Source organism: Ictidomys tridecemlineatus, chromosome 15 (assembly GCF_052094955.1).
Source record: "Ictidomys tridecemlineatus isolate mIctTri1 chromosome 15, mIctTri1.hap1, whole genome shotgun sequence".
Lineage (NCBI taxonomy): Eukaryota > Metazoa > Chordata > Mammalia > Rodentia > Sciuridae > Ictidomys > Ictidomys tridecemlineatus.
Window position 1 is genome coordinate 36,593,990 of NC_135491.1, and position 14,817 is coordinate 36,608,806.

General features: G+C 35.5%; 1 protein-coding gene and 1 non-coding gene across 12 annotated transcripts in view; both read right to left on the reverse strand.

Annotated features, from left to right (window-relative positions):
* Nucleotides 1-14,817, reverse strand: part of Cnot1 (CCR4-NOT transcription complex subunit 1) — an 83,147-nt gene that overhangs the window by 22,338 nt on the left and 45,992 nt on the right. For 5 of the 11 annotated variants that reach the window (XR_013430928.1, XM_005318252.4, XM_013365871.4 and 2 more), the window contains 11 exons: nt 13,334-13,480; nt 11,673-11,797; nt 11,133-11,419; nt 8,616-8,694; nt 6,424-6,654; nt 5,986-6,126; nt 4,354-4,533; nt 1,953-2,069; nt 1,232-1,342; nt 839-916; nt 506-683 (listed from right to left, as the gene is read on the reverse strand). Coding sequence is in view for 10 of the 11 variants with exons in the window: in XM_005318252.4 (XP_005318309.1) it covers nt 506-683; nt 839-916; nt 1,232-1,342; nt 1,953-2,069; nt 4,354-4,533; nt 5,986-6,126; nt 6,424-6,654; nt 8,616-8,694; nt 11,133-11,419; nt 11,673-11,797; nt 13,334-13,480 (1,674 nt within the window). In the remaining variant the exon portion in view is untranslated. The remainder of the gene's footprint in view (nt 1-505; nt 684-838; nt 917-1,231; nt 1,343-1,952; nt 2,070-4,353; nt 4,534-5,985; nt 6,127-6,423; nt 6,655-8,615; nt 8,695-11,132; nt 11,420-11,672; nt 11,798-13,333; nt 13,481-14,817) is intronic. The other 6 variants (XM_013365883.4, XM_013365880.4, XM_005318254.4 and 3 more) reach the window with 4 other exon arrangements.
* On the reverse strand, nt 3,470-3,605 carry LOC120888194 (small nucleolar RNA SNORA46). Its single transcript, XR_005731695.1, has one exon. It is a non-coding gene; the product is annotated as a small nucleolar RNA SNORA46 (small nucleolar RNA).

The following is a 14,817-nucleotide window of genomic DNA, read 5'->3' on the forward strand; positions in this document are numbered from 1 at the left end:
TATGACAAATTTTCTTTCAGTCTAGCCTAATCCCAGGTTTACCTGGAGATTCTTAGTTCCTAAGACAGAAAGAAAAGCTAGTTTATTCTAATCATACATCACAAATGAACATTCCCTAGTCCAATACCTCCAATCATATTGATGCAGGTAAAATAAAATGTCTCCCTAGTAAGTTGATGTGGTTTGGTCTTCCTCTGAGTGATAACACAGGACATAGAATTACTCCTATTACTTCAAACAATGTGAAAGATAAACTGGCCTGATTAGGACACAAGGAATAACTGATTAAATCACATTTAATTAAAACTATCTAATGAATTGCTAGGATGGAATCTAATAAAGTAAGACTGGGCCTAGACATTCTTTTACTTCATAGCTTATGGGATCCACCAAAAAGTGTACAAAATTTCAGCAGCACACTATGTGGAACGATTACAGTTTGCTGTATTCATTGAGGCATACCAAAAGCATTCGGATTAATAGAAGAATACGCTGCCAAACTTACTTGTGGTTGTGATGGGAGGGAGTTCTTCTGGTTGCTTGACATCTTTCTTTGGAGCAGAGAGTTGTTCATCTAAGTTCTTTAGGCGATCTTTATCCTTTAGGAGGCTTCCAGGTTTCAGCTCATTGATGTCTAATGCAAGGTTCTTGCAGAGCACCTCAATCTCAAACTTCAAGTTTAACTGCATAATTCCAATATTTGATTTGAATTTTGAAAAGAAAATTTAAGTTTATTCAAAATACACCCTACTTTCAACCCAACTATTGATAGTCTTTACTGTACATTTTAATAATATGAAGGCAGAGAAGGTTGCAAAGAATAAAAAAACAAATTTACCTTCAAGTCATGTTCCTGATGTAGTTCAGCTAATACATTCATAATAGCCATTGTCCAGGGGTTTGGTGGCCTAAAAACCTAATGAAAAGCTATGTCATACTAGCTCCAAAACCAACTTTAAATTTGAATATTTAAAAGATAAACACTTTTAACCTATGTGATCTAAACAAAACCTTCTACCAACAGCATATTTTAGACCAACATCAAAAACCCAAAACCATACCGAGTCAGTATTTTAATTTCACCTTCTAAGTTGGCTAAGATCCACTATGGAAAACTAACAAAACTAGTTTTACATTCATAAGAACTAAAAACACAATCTCTTGAACATTGTGCTGAAACAATCCAACTCTTAACAAATTAGCCATGAATAAAATATTAACATCTACTCACCACACTACGAATGCTGGACTCTAGGACTTTGGCAACAAAGGGTACTACATAGAGCAACTCCTGTTGTCCTTTAACATAAGCCTCTAGCAGCAAAGATTTCACATCCAAGTCCTAGAATTGAAGGAATTAAAAAAATGTTCAAAAGCTGGCAATGTACTCCGGAAGTCCTCAAAAAGTATCAAGGGGTAGGGCTCAGTTGATAGAGTGCTTGCCTCCCATGCTTAAGGCCCTGGGTTCAATCCCCAGCACCACCAAAAAAAAAAAAAAAAAAAAAAAAACCCACAAAAAAACAAATACTAAGTTCATACCCCAAATAGCAATCAACATAATATTTCAGTTTTTTAAGTTATCATTTATTTTTTTAGTTGAAGTTCAACACAATACCTTTATTTAATTAATTAATTATTTTTTAATGTGGTGCTGAGGATCAAATCTAGGGCCTCACACATGCTAGGCAAGCGCTCTACCTCTGAGCCATGATCTCAGCCCCAATATTTCAGTTTTGTATTATAAAAAGAAGTGACACCCACACCATAACATGACTTTTCTTTATACTAAAAGATGTAGGACCTGTGGGCACAGAATGAGGAATTCAAAACAAGAGGCAAAATTGTACAAAATCTCGTAATCACTAAAACAGCCGCCATAAATCAAGATCTTTAGACAAAGCACACTGCCCAAACATTACCAAACTTTGCATGAACCGTTAGCTGAAACTCACAGTATGTAAGATGGGTTTATTTTTAGCTAATGTGATCATTCCCAGCCAATGTCCCAAGTTCTTCAGCAAAGAACGATCTGAGAAATTGGCTGCAGCTTTATCAGAGGTCAGGAGCACCTGAAACAGTATAGAATTAAGAAGTAAGAATGGATTTATGAAATAAAATTATAAACTAAATGTTTGAGAATTCTATTATCCTATTCTAAAAATAAACCATCAATTCTTTAAAACATACCTCAAAGTAAATCTACTCCACACATTTTATTAACAATATTTTGCTGTATTCATTAGCAGTGATGTTTTTATCTTTAAAAGACCTCTTTAGGGGCTGGAAGTATAGCTCAGTAGTAGATCTCTTGCCTAGCGTATGAAGGTACTAGGTGTGATCACTAGTAATGCAAAACAAGAACAAAAGTACTTTTATTTTTAAAAAATAGTTACAGATTGAGCAGCCCTAATCTGAAAACCTAAAAACTACAAAATGCTCCAAATCTGAAACTTTTTGAAAAGGGCTGACATAGCCAAAAACAGAAATCTTAACATCTGACTTCATGTAATGAGTTGCAATTAAAAAAACCACAGATATGATAAAAATATAAAAATTATCTTCATGCTCTATGTTTGTGTATACATGAAACAAATCTGGTATTTATATGAGAGCTTCATACCCCAAGGTATTTCATTATATATGTAAATATTGGGAAAATATGGAGAAAAAAAATATGGTACTTTGTATTTCAGATGGCGAATACTCAACCTATAAAACAAATATAGTGTGCAAGATTAAAAAGGGAACAGGGTGCAGTGGAGAATTGTGAGTTCAAAACCAGTCTCTGCAATAGTGAGGCACTAACAACTCAGTAAGACCCTGTCTCTAAATAAAATACAAAACAGAACTGGGGATGTGGCTCCATGGTTGAGTGCCCCGAGTTCAATCCCAGGTACAAAAAAAAAGACTCAAAAGGGATACAAGTTTAAAATGTTGGGTACTGTCCTACAGAAAAGTACTGGAAAACCTTAACTATGCTTAAAGTAGACTCAATAAAAAAAATCTATTTTGAAGACCTAAATTAAACACAAATTAAGATTTAAATTCAAGATTATAGTTTGAGGCGACACATGAAGGAATAAAACCAAAATAGCTATCTATTACAGTCTTCTGCATATCCAGGTCATTATGTATCTCTGAAGTCAACTAAAATAACTCTCTGAAATACAGTGTAAAATTGCTTATTCGCTTCTTTTGAATTACTTTAAAATTCATTTAATAGATTCTTCAGTGCTAGCTTTTCTAGGAAGAGCAAATCATCACACAGTATGTTTTGAGAATGGGGGCGCGCACACACACACACACACACACACACACATATATATAAACAAGCATCTATCTACTACATTTGACTAAATGAATAGCTATATTTGCTTTTTGTCTAAAAAAAAGTCAAGGCCTTAAATTTTGCCTCAAAGTTGAGGTAACTTAATTATCCCTGCTATCAGATAATAAAACCTGAATATTGTCATGTTCCTTAACTCCATAAAGCAACAGCAGAATTATACAAGTCAGCTGTGCAACAGAAGAGACAGGAATTATTTCGCACTACAGCGTAACCAAGAATGGGGAAAATTCCCATCCACAGGTTTAAATATAGTGCTGGATGCTAAGCCAATCCCATGCTATTCAAAAAAGAATGATCAGAGATGTATGCTGGTTTCGTGTCTTATGAAAACAAATTTTATCTCCTAAGGAATAAGAATAAGCAATAGTTTACCAATTAAAATACTTAAACTTTATTGAATAAGAGTTTGGTCTTAAGATTATAATATAGGACTCTAAGACAAAACTACGCCACAAATATGTAAGGAGTCTAGAGATATCTGGCACTTGACGAATGTAAAATACAAATGAAAACAACCATTACAGTATTGTTTGTTTCAGTTATAGTGATAAATAACCTCAATATCCACTAGTAGAATATATTCATACAATGGTTTTCTAAAAGACCTTTTAAAGAAAGAATAGGAGGGGTGCTAGCACTAAGAGCGTATTATAAATAAATTCCAGGAACAGGGGTGGGGGTGGAGGCCGCAAATCAAGTTAAAAAAAAGACAGTGATGCATATGACATGTTAAGCAACACTAAATATTACTGTAATAGATGATGAAGTTCTAAAATACATGCATGAGATGATGAAAACAAATGAAGAAGAGATAACATTCAAAGTAAACAGCACACCTAGTATCACCCACGACTGAAATTCTTCTGTGAAATTTATTTCCACATTTGAAACAATATCCATATATACCTGAACTAGACAATATAGAGAAAAAGCAGCAAAATACAGCCCAAATTCTAATTATACTTTATTGCATAATTAAATAGAACATAAGAACCAATTCTTACTTTGATGTTTCTATAGGTCTCATTCAGAACCATCTTGTTAAATTCAGGATTCTTCAATGTATCCAGGAAGTTTGAATAAAGGCTGTGGAAGTTTGGTTCAATACTGACTCTCTTCATAACTAGATATTGTGAAACCCAAGGCATAAATTCTTCCTTCACAGTTTCTTTTAATTCTTCAACCTAGCCAATTAATAGGACACAGGAAGCTCAGAATCACACTGTGATAAAATAAAGACTGGTTTCTGTGAATCATACTACAGTAAAGGGCTCTTTGAAAATTTAACCTGACACTAAAGCACCACACTTCATCTCTCCCCATGACAGATAAATGCAGTACGGTATGTTCAATTCTATGGTAGTGTAGTCAATCACTTCTAAAACTGTAGACGTAGTTTGTAGATGGTTAGGACTGCAACATCTACAATCACCTTCAGCATTAAAACTATAAAACAGGGGGCTTAGGTCATGGCTCCGAGGTAGAGGTCTTGCCTCACACATGTGAGACCCTGGATTCAATCCTCAGCGCCACATAAAAATAAATAAATAAACAGATAGATAAACAAACAAAAAAAAAATAAATGGTTTTGTGCTGAACTACAACTAAACAAAATAAATAATTAAAAAAAAAAACCTATAAAACAGGCCTGAGGATGTGGCTCAGTGGTAGAACACTTGTCTGACATGTGTGAGACCCTGGGTTTGACCTCCAGTACTACCCCCCCCCAAAAAATAAATAAATGATAAAACTTGTAGTTCCTGCTGCCACCACCCACCCACCATGCCCAACCTTAAATTACTAATCTAATCTTAATTTACTAATCTACAACCTGCCATTACACATCTAACACGAGAATTGTGTTTTCCCGAATTTCTATATCCAGGAATCACCTACAAGTTTGAAGCTTCTCTTCAAATAGATACTAAAAGCCTGAATTCTTCCCCCTAATCAATTATCCTGGGATTTTAAAATAGGTACATACATCTTTAAACACATTTTCTTAAAGCTAATCTTAGAGGCTAACATATTACCATTCATAAGTACTAACTTATATAATCTTAGGAAGCCAAGCATGGTTCTTTATGCTTTTTGCAAGGTCTGAGTGCTTAGGAATCTAATAAATAAACTGTCTTTGGGAGGAGCTGAGTTATGACTAGAGGTACAAATAAAATCTTCCATTATCATGAAAACACAAAGTTTATTTGAAAAAGTCTACAATACAGGGCAAAACAGAACATTTGAAACTGGTATTATCTGGTGTCTACAAAAACCTCAAACACAAGTTGGAGATCCACACTCCCTTCACTTTGATTTTGTTACCTTTATTTTTAAAGTGAATATTAAAAATTATGGTCAAAAGCCAGGCAAAATTACATATACCCATAATCTCACTCAGGAACATGAAATCAGGATAGCAAGTTTAAGGCCATCGGCAACAACTTAGCAAGACCCCTGACTCAAAATGAAAAATAAAAATGAATGAGGATCTAGTTCAGTGGCATAACACCTTGGAGTCAATCTTCAGTAATGTCATTTAAAGAAAGAAAGAAACAGGGGGTGGGGGGGTTAAAAATAAATCCCTCAACTCAGAAGAAAAAAAGGAGAAGGCCTTTATAAAATGACATCACGCTCACCTTTTGTGTCATATTTGACTGTGAGAGATTGTTGAAGATAAAAGCAATTTTCTCTTGGATATTTTCTGGGGGCTCCACAATTCTCTCAGTTTGGTCTGTGGCCACAAGCAACGTATCAATATTTGTAGTATTGATAGAAGGCTAAAGAAATAATAAAGTACATAAAGTAAATAAGTTGAAATGCTTCCTTGGAAAAAAGCCCATATAAGACTAAAATATCTATTTCATTTATAGGAAATCTCTACCTGATATGACTGCATCTGAAGTGTGGGCAAGCATATAATACTATTAATAGTGCCTATCTCTGAGAAATACAGGGAGGGGAGATACAAAAGGGTCTTTATAAGTCATGTATCATAATAAAATTGAGATACTGCTCACTATGAGGTACATCAGAATATATTTTTTAAAATCTGGTAGAAAAAAAGACCTACTTACTGGCACATCTTTCTTAAAACTGACTCCAGTTGGCCTGGTGACTGTAACCGTTTTAGCAACAGTTGTAGTTGTTGAAGTGGTTACCATAGTGTTAACCTGACCAGCAAGAGAAGGTTTTGCTGGAACCTGGGCCTGGGCCTGGGCCTGGGCCAAAGCAATACTTCCAGGGGTGGTGATGGAGCCCTGCATTTTCACAGGAGGGTCTCTAGACTGTTGTCCATATTCGATATACTGTAAGTGTAGGGAAAGAGAAACACATTAAAAAAGAGTTCTTAATAGAAATCGAAATTTTTGAATTATATATGCCCCTGATTTGAGAGAAGGTAAAAAATAACTTCAGAGTACTCTTTTGGTTCATCTATCTCCCATAACCCTTGCCCCATCCTGGCACATAAATATAAGTGGATACCATGGACTCCTTTGAAGATAAAATATTAATATGTTGAAAGTTTTTTTAAGAACTATTCTAGGGCTGGGGATGTGGCTCAAGTGGTAGCGTGCTCGCCTGGCATGCGTGAGGCCCGGATTCGATCCTCAGCACCACATACAAACAAAGATGTTGTGTCCGCCGAAAACTAAAAATTAATATTAAAATTCTCTCTCTCTCTCACTCTCTCTTTAAAAAAAAAAAAAAAAAAGAACTATTCTAACAAAACAACTAAAAACAGTAGCACAAAATATCTGCATATAAATTTCTTTAACTCCTTTAATAAACTATAAAATTCTGGGCCGGGATTGTGGCTCAGCAGTAGAGCGCTTGCCTAGCACGGGCGGGACCCAGGTTCGATCCTCAGCACCACAAAAAAATAAAGGCATTGTGTTGTATCCATCTATACCTAAAATATAAATATTAAAAAAAAACTATAAAATTCTTCAAAATTTGTATAGTAAATTCATCTCTTTTATATCGGACACTAGGCTCGGTGTGGTACAATGCTCGTCTAGCAATCACATAGCCATGGGTTTTAGTAACCCCGGCACAACCAAAGGGCAGGGGTGTCGGGTCTCCTTTATTAGATCCTCATGAGAAAAGTCTAAAACACTGCTGTTAGTTGTTTCAGTAAAGTTATTACTATAAAATTTTTAAAAATACTACACATTGTCAATTCAAATAAACAGTAAGCAACACAGTAATGGATACTGTAGGGTTGTTCTTTTTTCCTTTTCATTTCACAGATCATTAAATCTCCCTCCCTCCTACCCAACACAAATTAAGAGGGCTGACAGAGGGTTCTCAAACTACTTCAACTGACCTTATCAACCAAAACTAAATCCATATATAAAATAATTTTAATCAAAATTATCATAATAAAAATATATTTTTTTAAAACGGGCCCTGTAGGGCTAGGGATATAGCTCAGTAGTAGCGAATGCCTAGATTCAATCCCCAGCACCGTGATGAACGAAAAAATTCAAATCTTTTTATCATTCTTATTCCTTACAACATCTTAAAATTGATCTATTTTATAAAATAAAAAACTGAAAATATAATTCGAAAAAGACTCATCAGCTTTCCTGTCCTATAAACTGATTGAATAATACAAGATAATGGTATGAAGTTTATAAATCACAAATGAACCACTAAAACAATGGTTCTCAAATTTCAAGATCATACAAAACATATTAAAATGTACTATTCTCCATTGTCAAGGGCTGCCTCTTAATTTATACCCGATAATCACACTCCAAATCCTTTTTAGAATCAGGCAAGTTTCCATAAATACTAACACAAAGAATTACTAGGTAATCAGCCTCATGGGGCTTAAAGAGCTAGAAAAACCTTTAGTCAAATCATAAAAATCATTACACAGAAAAGTTAATCCAATCATGAAATTTCATGTTCCATTATTAACTCATTAAGTTCAACATTTTCAATTCTGTGTTCAGTAAAACTGACCTGGGGTACATACAGAGTTTGGAAATCACAAGCTAGAGCTTAAATATATTGTCAGGTCGACTAATATTATTATAATATAGTTATATTATACATTACATACTAGAATATTCAAGTTTTTATAGTTGCTTCACATCTAGAATGATGTGACAAAATAGGTCAAGATGCAAAGGAAACAAAAAGAAATGTATACCCAAATCACGTCAATCATTAAGGAATCTTAATGCCAATGCCTAAAATCTCAAAACAAATCAAAACAGATGAACTCTCCAAGGTATTAGATGCAGAGGGCACTTGCCTCTTGTAAATGATGTGGAAACTGCATAAAGTGACTGATAGAAGCCAAGTGCTGACAATACTGGGGATAGTCCTTCAACCTGCGAACGAAAAAATTCATTTTTTCACTCATCATTAGGAACAGAAAAACCTTTTTCCATATCTCAGTCTAAGCCATTTCCCCACTCATAAATACCTAACCTGAAGAGAATTCCAAGGGAAGAACGTTAAAGTGTGAGATACATATGAACCTCATTCTTACATAGAAAAAAAAAAGTATCAACATGCAGACTCAAAGCTACATAGTTGTGACTGTATTTAAATGATACTCTGGAAGTCCCTGAGATAAAATTAAGAGAGATGGGGGGGGGGCTGGGGTTGTGGCTCAGCGGTCAAGTGTTCGCCTGGCATGTACAAGGCCCTGGGTTTGATCTTCAGCGCCACATAAAAATAATTAAATAAAACAAAGGCATTGTGTCCAACTACAACTAATTTATATATATATATATATATATATATATATGAGAGAGAGAGAGAGAGAGAGAGAGAGAGAGAGAGAGAGAGAGAGAGAGAGAGAGAGAGAGAGAGAGAATTCTAGGGATTAGAAGTGAGGTATAGGGCTGTGGCTCAGCAGTAAATTGTTTGCCTAACACGTGTGAGGCCCTGGGTTCGATCCCTGAGCACCACATAAAAAATAATCAAATAAAAGATATTAAAAATGTTTTTAAAAAAAGAAGAAATGGGGTATAAAAACTGACTACAAGGGAAACCAGAGAACTTCTTGAAAGGGATGGTGGAATATTTCAGTATGTCAGGGTCTGCCTCCTCTCTAAAAGAACCCACTCCTCCTTTCCCTATTCCTCTAAAACTAAACTCATTAAGCCTGTTACTCTGAGTTACATGTCTGAAATCTTTCTGGCATGAATCTAGTATTGAAGAGGGGCCCTGTGGCTGCCTCAGCTTTGCAGAAGGCCTCTACCCTGTAACATTTGGTGTTAACTACCTCTTTATCATAAGTTAGCCCAATTCTTTTCTTGTTCCTTTTTTTTTTTTTTTTTGTTCAGCCTTTTCTAAACCTCTTTTTTCTACTTCAGATTCTGTTCAGCCGAGGTTAAAATCTTGAGCTAATTCATGGTTCTTTGGCTACAGCACACTTTCATGAGAACCAAAGTATCTTGACTAGAACTGAAGATGCTATGCCCCTTTAAGGGTAAAAACTGAAGCTTTTCCCTTCAGTCCTTGTGGAGAACAAAGCTTGCCAACTATCATTTGTGGATGGCAATACCTCTGCAGAATCTGAAGGCCAGCAATCATGAAATTTTAAGCCTTGACACCCATTAGGGTAAAGAGATCTCTTTTCTGTCTCTTACCCTCATTTTTCTCTCTGGAACCATAGAAAATATTGTGGGGCTTCATTCAAGGCTCAAGTCATTGGGAACTTTAATTGACACCTAAATATCATCTCTTCCCTAAAAATGCCTTGTCCAGTCACCCAATCACCAACATGGACCTCTGGATTGCCCTGATGCTACATACCATTAACTCTCCATGCCTGGCCAGGCAGAGGAAAAGGACTTTGAGCCACTCCCCTCAATGTAGCCCTCTATCAGCAGAATGTAGCCAGACCATGCCCAAATACCCTAAAAGAATTTATGGATTCAAGTCCTTAAGGCACAAATGTTAAGTAACTAGTCAGTCTGAAAGGGTAAGCAAGATAAAAAACAAATGAAAGGCTAGGTAAACCAGAGGGAGCCTTATCTGCTAGATAAGCACCTAAAAAACAAGGATCTCCCCAAGGCATAATTATATCCCCTTCAGAAAAACTACTATTTCAGGATCATGTCACACCCTATCAGGTAGCCAGGACCCTACCTTATCAAAACCCCTAATCACCCTGGCAACTAAACCATCAACACCCTGACCAAAAAAAAAAAAAAAAAACCCACTTGCTGAGAGTTTTTCAAAGGATAGTAAAATGACTCAGGGGGTAAAAAATTGAGGAAAAAACAGGGGAACTCAATTTCCTTAAAATCTCCAACTATGTGAGCACCACACCATGTTCCCTTAGAGGCCATCCATGCAGTTCCTATGCTGTAGTCAAAGTAAAAAGATAAGTCACGTGCAATGACACACTCCTGTAATGGGGGGGCGGGGAGTAAGGCAGAAGGATCAGAAATTTACAGCCAGCTGTAGCAAGACCCTAAGCAACAAAGTAAGACCCTGTCTCTAAATAAAAAGTTTTAAAAGCACTAGAAATGTGCTCAACAGAAAAACACCCCTAGGTTTAATCCCCAGTACCACCTCCCCCCCAAAGCTGAACCTGAATGGGACTCTAGTTTCTGTGGGACTCCCAGTTAAATCTGAGGGCATGTCTCCTCCGGCTATGTGAGAAGACCCAATCTCTTCTTTGAGAATGCTCCCTCCCTTACTATCCCTTCAATAAACTCATACAAGTTGGAAGACAGCTTGGGCAACACAGTGAGATCCTAGATCCAAAAGAGAAAGAGAAAGTGGCTTAAAAGAAAAACTATACACTCACCTATTTTTAAATCTATCTAGTGCAGCTATCCCAAAATAATACATTTTAGATCCAAAAGGCTTGCGTAAGGCTTCAAGAACATATCGCAGGGCCAGACCCAGTGCCATGTAAGTGACCAGTCCTTTTTCAATTATGCCACCAAACAGGCAGGCTGTTATATGTAACTCTTTATCAGGATACTGGGGGAAAAACCGATATTCTTCAAACAAGTTCCTTAGCATACAGTTAAATACTTCTCGTTCCCTTTTTATAGTAGAGTCTTTAAATCTTTGTAGCATTTCTAATACCTATAAAAACAAAACAAAAACAACACATACATAAACCATTAGTAACAGCATTCCTCAAATATTCTTATAATAGCAAACTTGTAAAGCAGAAAGAATATTTATCAATAAACAGAGGTTGAGACATACAATAAGGTTTCAAAAGATACATAGATACATCACAAAACACTTTAAGCTGGATTTCTAAAAAACTTGAAAGGGTCACTTCTTCAAGATTTGTCTGTACAATTCATAATTAGGTCCTCTTAATACTCACCTCATCAACTGACATGGTTGGATGTGGTGGGTGATTATATATTCGTTGGAAATAGCTGTTTGCTTCATCATCTATCTCTTTACTAAAGTGCTGATTTGCCTCTGGCCACACCTGAGACAAGTCCGCTGTTAGAAACAAAAAAGCATTTAAGTAATTTCTCAACTCCCCATAAAATACAAATAACCAGAGAGATAACACAGTTCTAACTTTATTGGGGGTATGGGGGGGGGGCAGGGGGATGAGAGGTGGGGTGGGTGGAGGGGATACAAAGAAAATGCACAAAGAATTATACAGTCAAGTTTAAATATTAAGGTGTTTTAGGTACACAGAAAAGACTTTCAATTAATTATCTTGCATAGTACTACTTCAATAACGTTCTTCAGGACATGAAAAGTTCACTAGGCTCAAACTCCTAACACTTACCCTTAATATAATCCACTTGAGGTTAGTAATTCTTACTTTATAATAAAAATCTTCTAGCATATTATAATAAGCAATGAGTGCATAACACCCTGCTATTAACATACAGCATGCTACAAAACATAACATTCAGACAAGCCTTTCACACTAACATTTGCAAGTCAGCTCTTATTTTAATCTTTATTATCACAAATATTTACTGCCAATGAAAAGAAAGACAAGGGTCAATTAAATTCATGGGTTTATAAAGATAATTTCTGACTTGTATTATTAATAAGGAGGTGAAACTGACAACTGGCTGTAAATTATACACATTTTATAGCAGTGTTTATAAAAAATAAAGTATATGTGTATTATAAATCTATAATCTTAAAATAAGTTAAACATTGTTGTGTATTTTATTTTTGGTCAAGCAACATAAAGTTGATAAATACACCTTTCCATCTCATCATTTTCCTACCAATTATTGATAACTGCAATGAATTCAACTGTTTTCAATTCTTACTCTTTGACTTCATATATAGTCGTTACGAGATTTATTAACATGTAATTTTGAGACCTGGCACTTCTTGATTGATAAATGAAAATTACTGCTCCTTATATTAGAAAAGTTTGGCTGGGAACAGTTACAGAAACCTATAAAACTTAGCTATTAAGAAGGATAGGAAGGAGATCATGAGTTTGAGGGCTTTGCTTTATAAACTTGGCACACTGAAATAAACAGGATATTTTTCTAGCTGTCAAAAATCAATACCAGAAAATTTTTAGGTTAAAGAACTTTTCTCTTGGGCTGGGGTTGTGGCTCAATGGTAGAACACTTGCCAAGCATGTGAGAAGCACTGTGTTTGATTCACAGCACCACATATGAGCAATTAAATAAATAAAGGTCTATCAATAATTAATAAAATATTTTTTAAAAAAAGAAAGAACTTTTTTTTTTCTTTTTTTAACACCATACCACCTCTTTAGAATAACACCCTGAAGATGGAACCTCTTACCTTTGCTCTGGCAATCCAAAACAAAGGTAGAGTGATATCTCAAATTTTTACTTCAATAATTCATATTTGTGAATTTATTCTCATTATTCTAGGATGCACACCAATATATGGCTCTACTAACAATATATTACATAAATCAATGTTTTTGTTCATACAACACTAGGGACAACAAAGCAGACACACAATAAACTTTCTTATGTACCTCAATCACACTTCACAATCACAGACAACACTACCACTTACAAGGTTTCATCTTACTCTGCTGGAATGTAGGCTGGTTCAGTCCAGAGGTGCCCAGTTTTCTCTGTACAAAAGGGTCATTATTCACTGCAGGGAGTCCAAGAGCCCCGGTTCCTATACCAGTCAGGCTGCCTGTGCCAAGACCACCTACTAGAGAGAATGAAGGCAGCCAGAATTTCTATCATTACTCGGGTTCTTGAATCTATTCACAACTTAGATGTAGCTTCTCATTTTTTAAAAGTCAGATTGTTGATTCTCTATAGACATCTAAATTTTATTGAAAATCTAACTAAACTAGGCATGGTGGTGCACACTTGTAATCCCAGCAACTCCAACTTGGGAGGCTGAGGAAGGAGGATGTGAGCTCAATACCAGCTTCAGCAATTTAGCAAGGCCCTAAGCAACATAATGACACCTTTTTCAAAATAAAACAACAACAAAAAAAAAAAGAGCAAAGGATCAGCATCCCTAGGGTTCAATCCCCAGCAATCAACCCCCACCAAAAAAAAAAAAAAAAAGACTTTAAGAGGGGACAAAAATAGACAATGCTTAAAATTTTCAACATTTTATTAATTCATTTTTATTTTTGACTATGCAAATTTAAAACTATTCAAGGTACTCAAAATAAAAGTAGCTGGCATAGGTGTGGTAATGCACAACTATAATTCCAGTTACTCCACTAGCTGAGGATGACAACTGAGCAACCCTATTTTAAAACAAAAATAAAAGGGTTGGGAGTATAGTTCAATGGGAGCACTTGCTTACAATGTGTGAGCCTCTGAGCCAATAATATATAAGTAGTAGTAGTAATAATAATACCATAATTATATTCAATCTCATAATACAAATTGTGTTATATACTATATTTAGCTTTTTATAGGTGTCCTGCATCAAGGACAACAGGATAAAATAGGTGAAGTAAGTGAACCATCAGATCTAGAACCATATGGCAGCACTATTAACAATGTTACAAGAGTAATAAATATATCTTCCTTAACTTTTAGTACCATTTCTTACAGCCTGGACACTGTAGCTCAAGAGAAGTAGGTACAAGCCAAAAAAAAAAAAAAAGTAGCCTTTACTTCAATGTAAAGCTTTACTTCAATGTAAAGTTACAAAGTGAATATCTGAAAAAGTTCTAAGTAGGGCTGAGTTTATGGCTCAGTGGTAAATTGCTCCCCTAGCACATGGGAAGCACTGGGTTTGACCTCAGCACCATCAATCTAAATGTGTTGTGTCCATCTACAACTTGAAAAAATATTTAAAAAAAAAATTTCTACGGTTTTATTATCATTTGAAAGTAGGTGAATTATAAGGAGGCAGGAAGAGCAGAGACTTGAATCTTATACGATATGTAAACATAAAAATTTCCACTATAATTACACCAATTGGAGAGATACATAAAGCTAGGAGTTCTAAAATCTGTGATATGGATGAGGGATATGATTTAGGGGCAAAACTCATATTGATTAGCATATGGGAGGGCC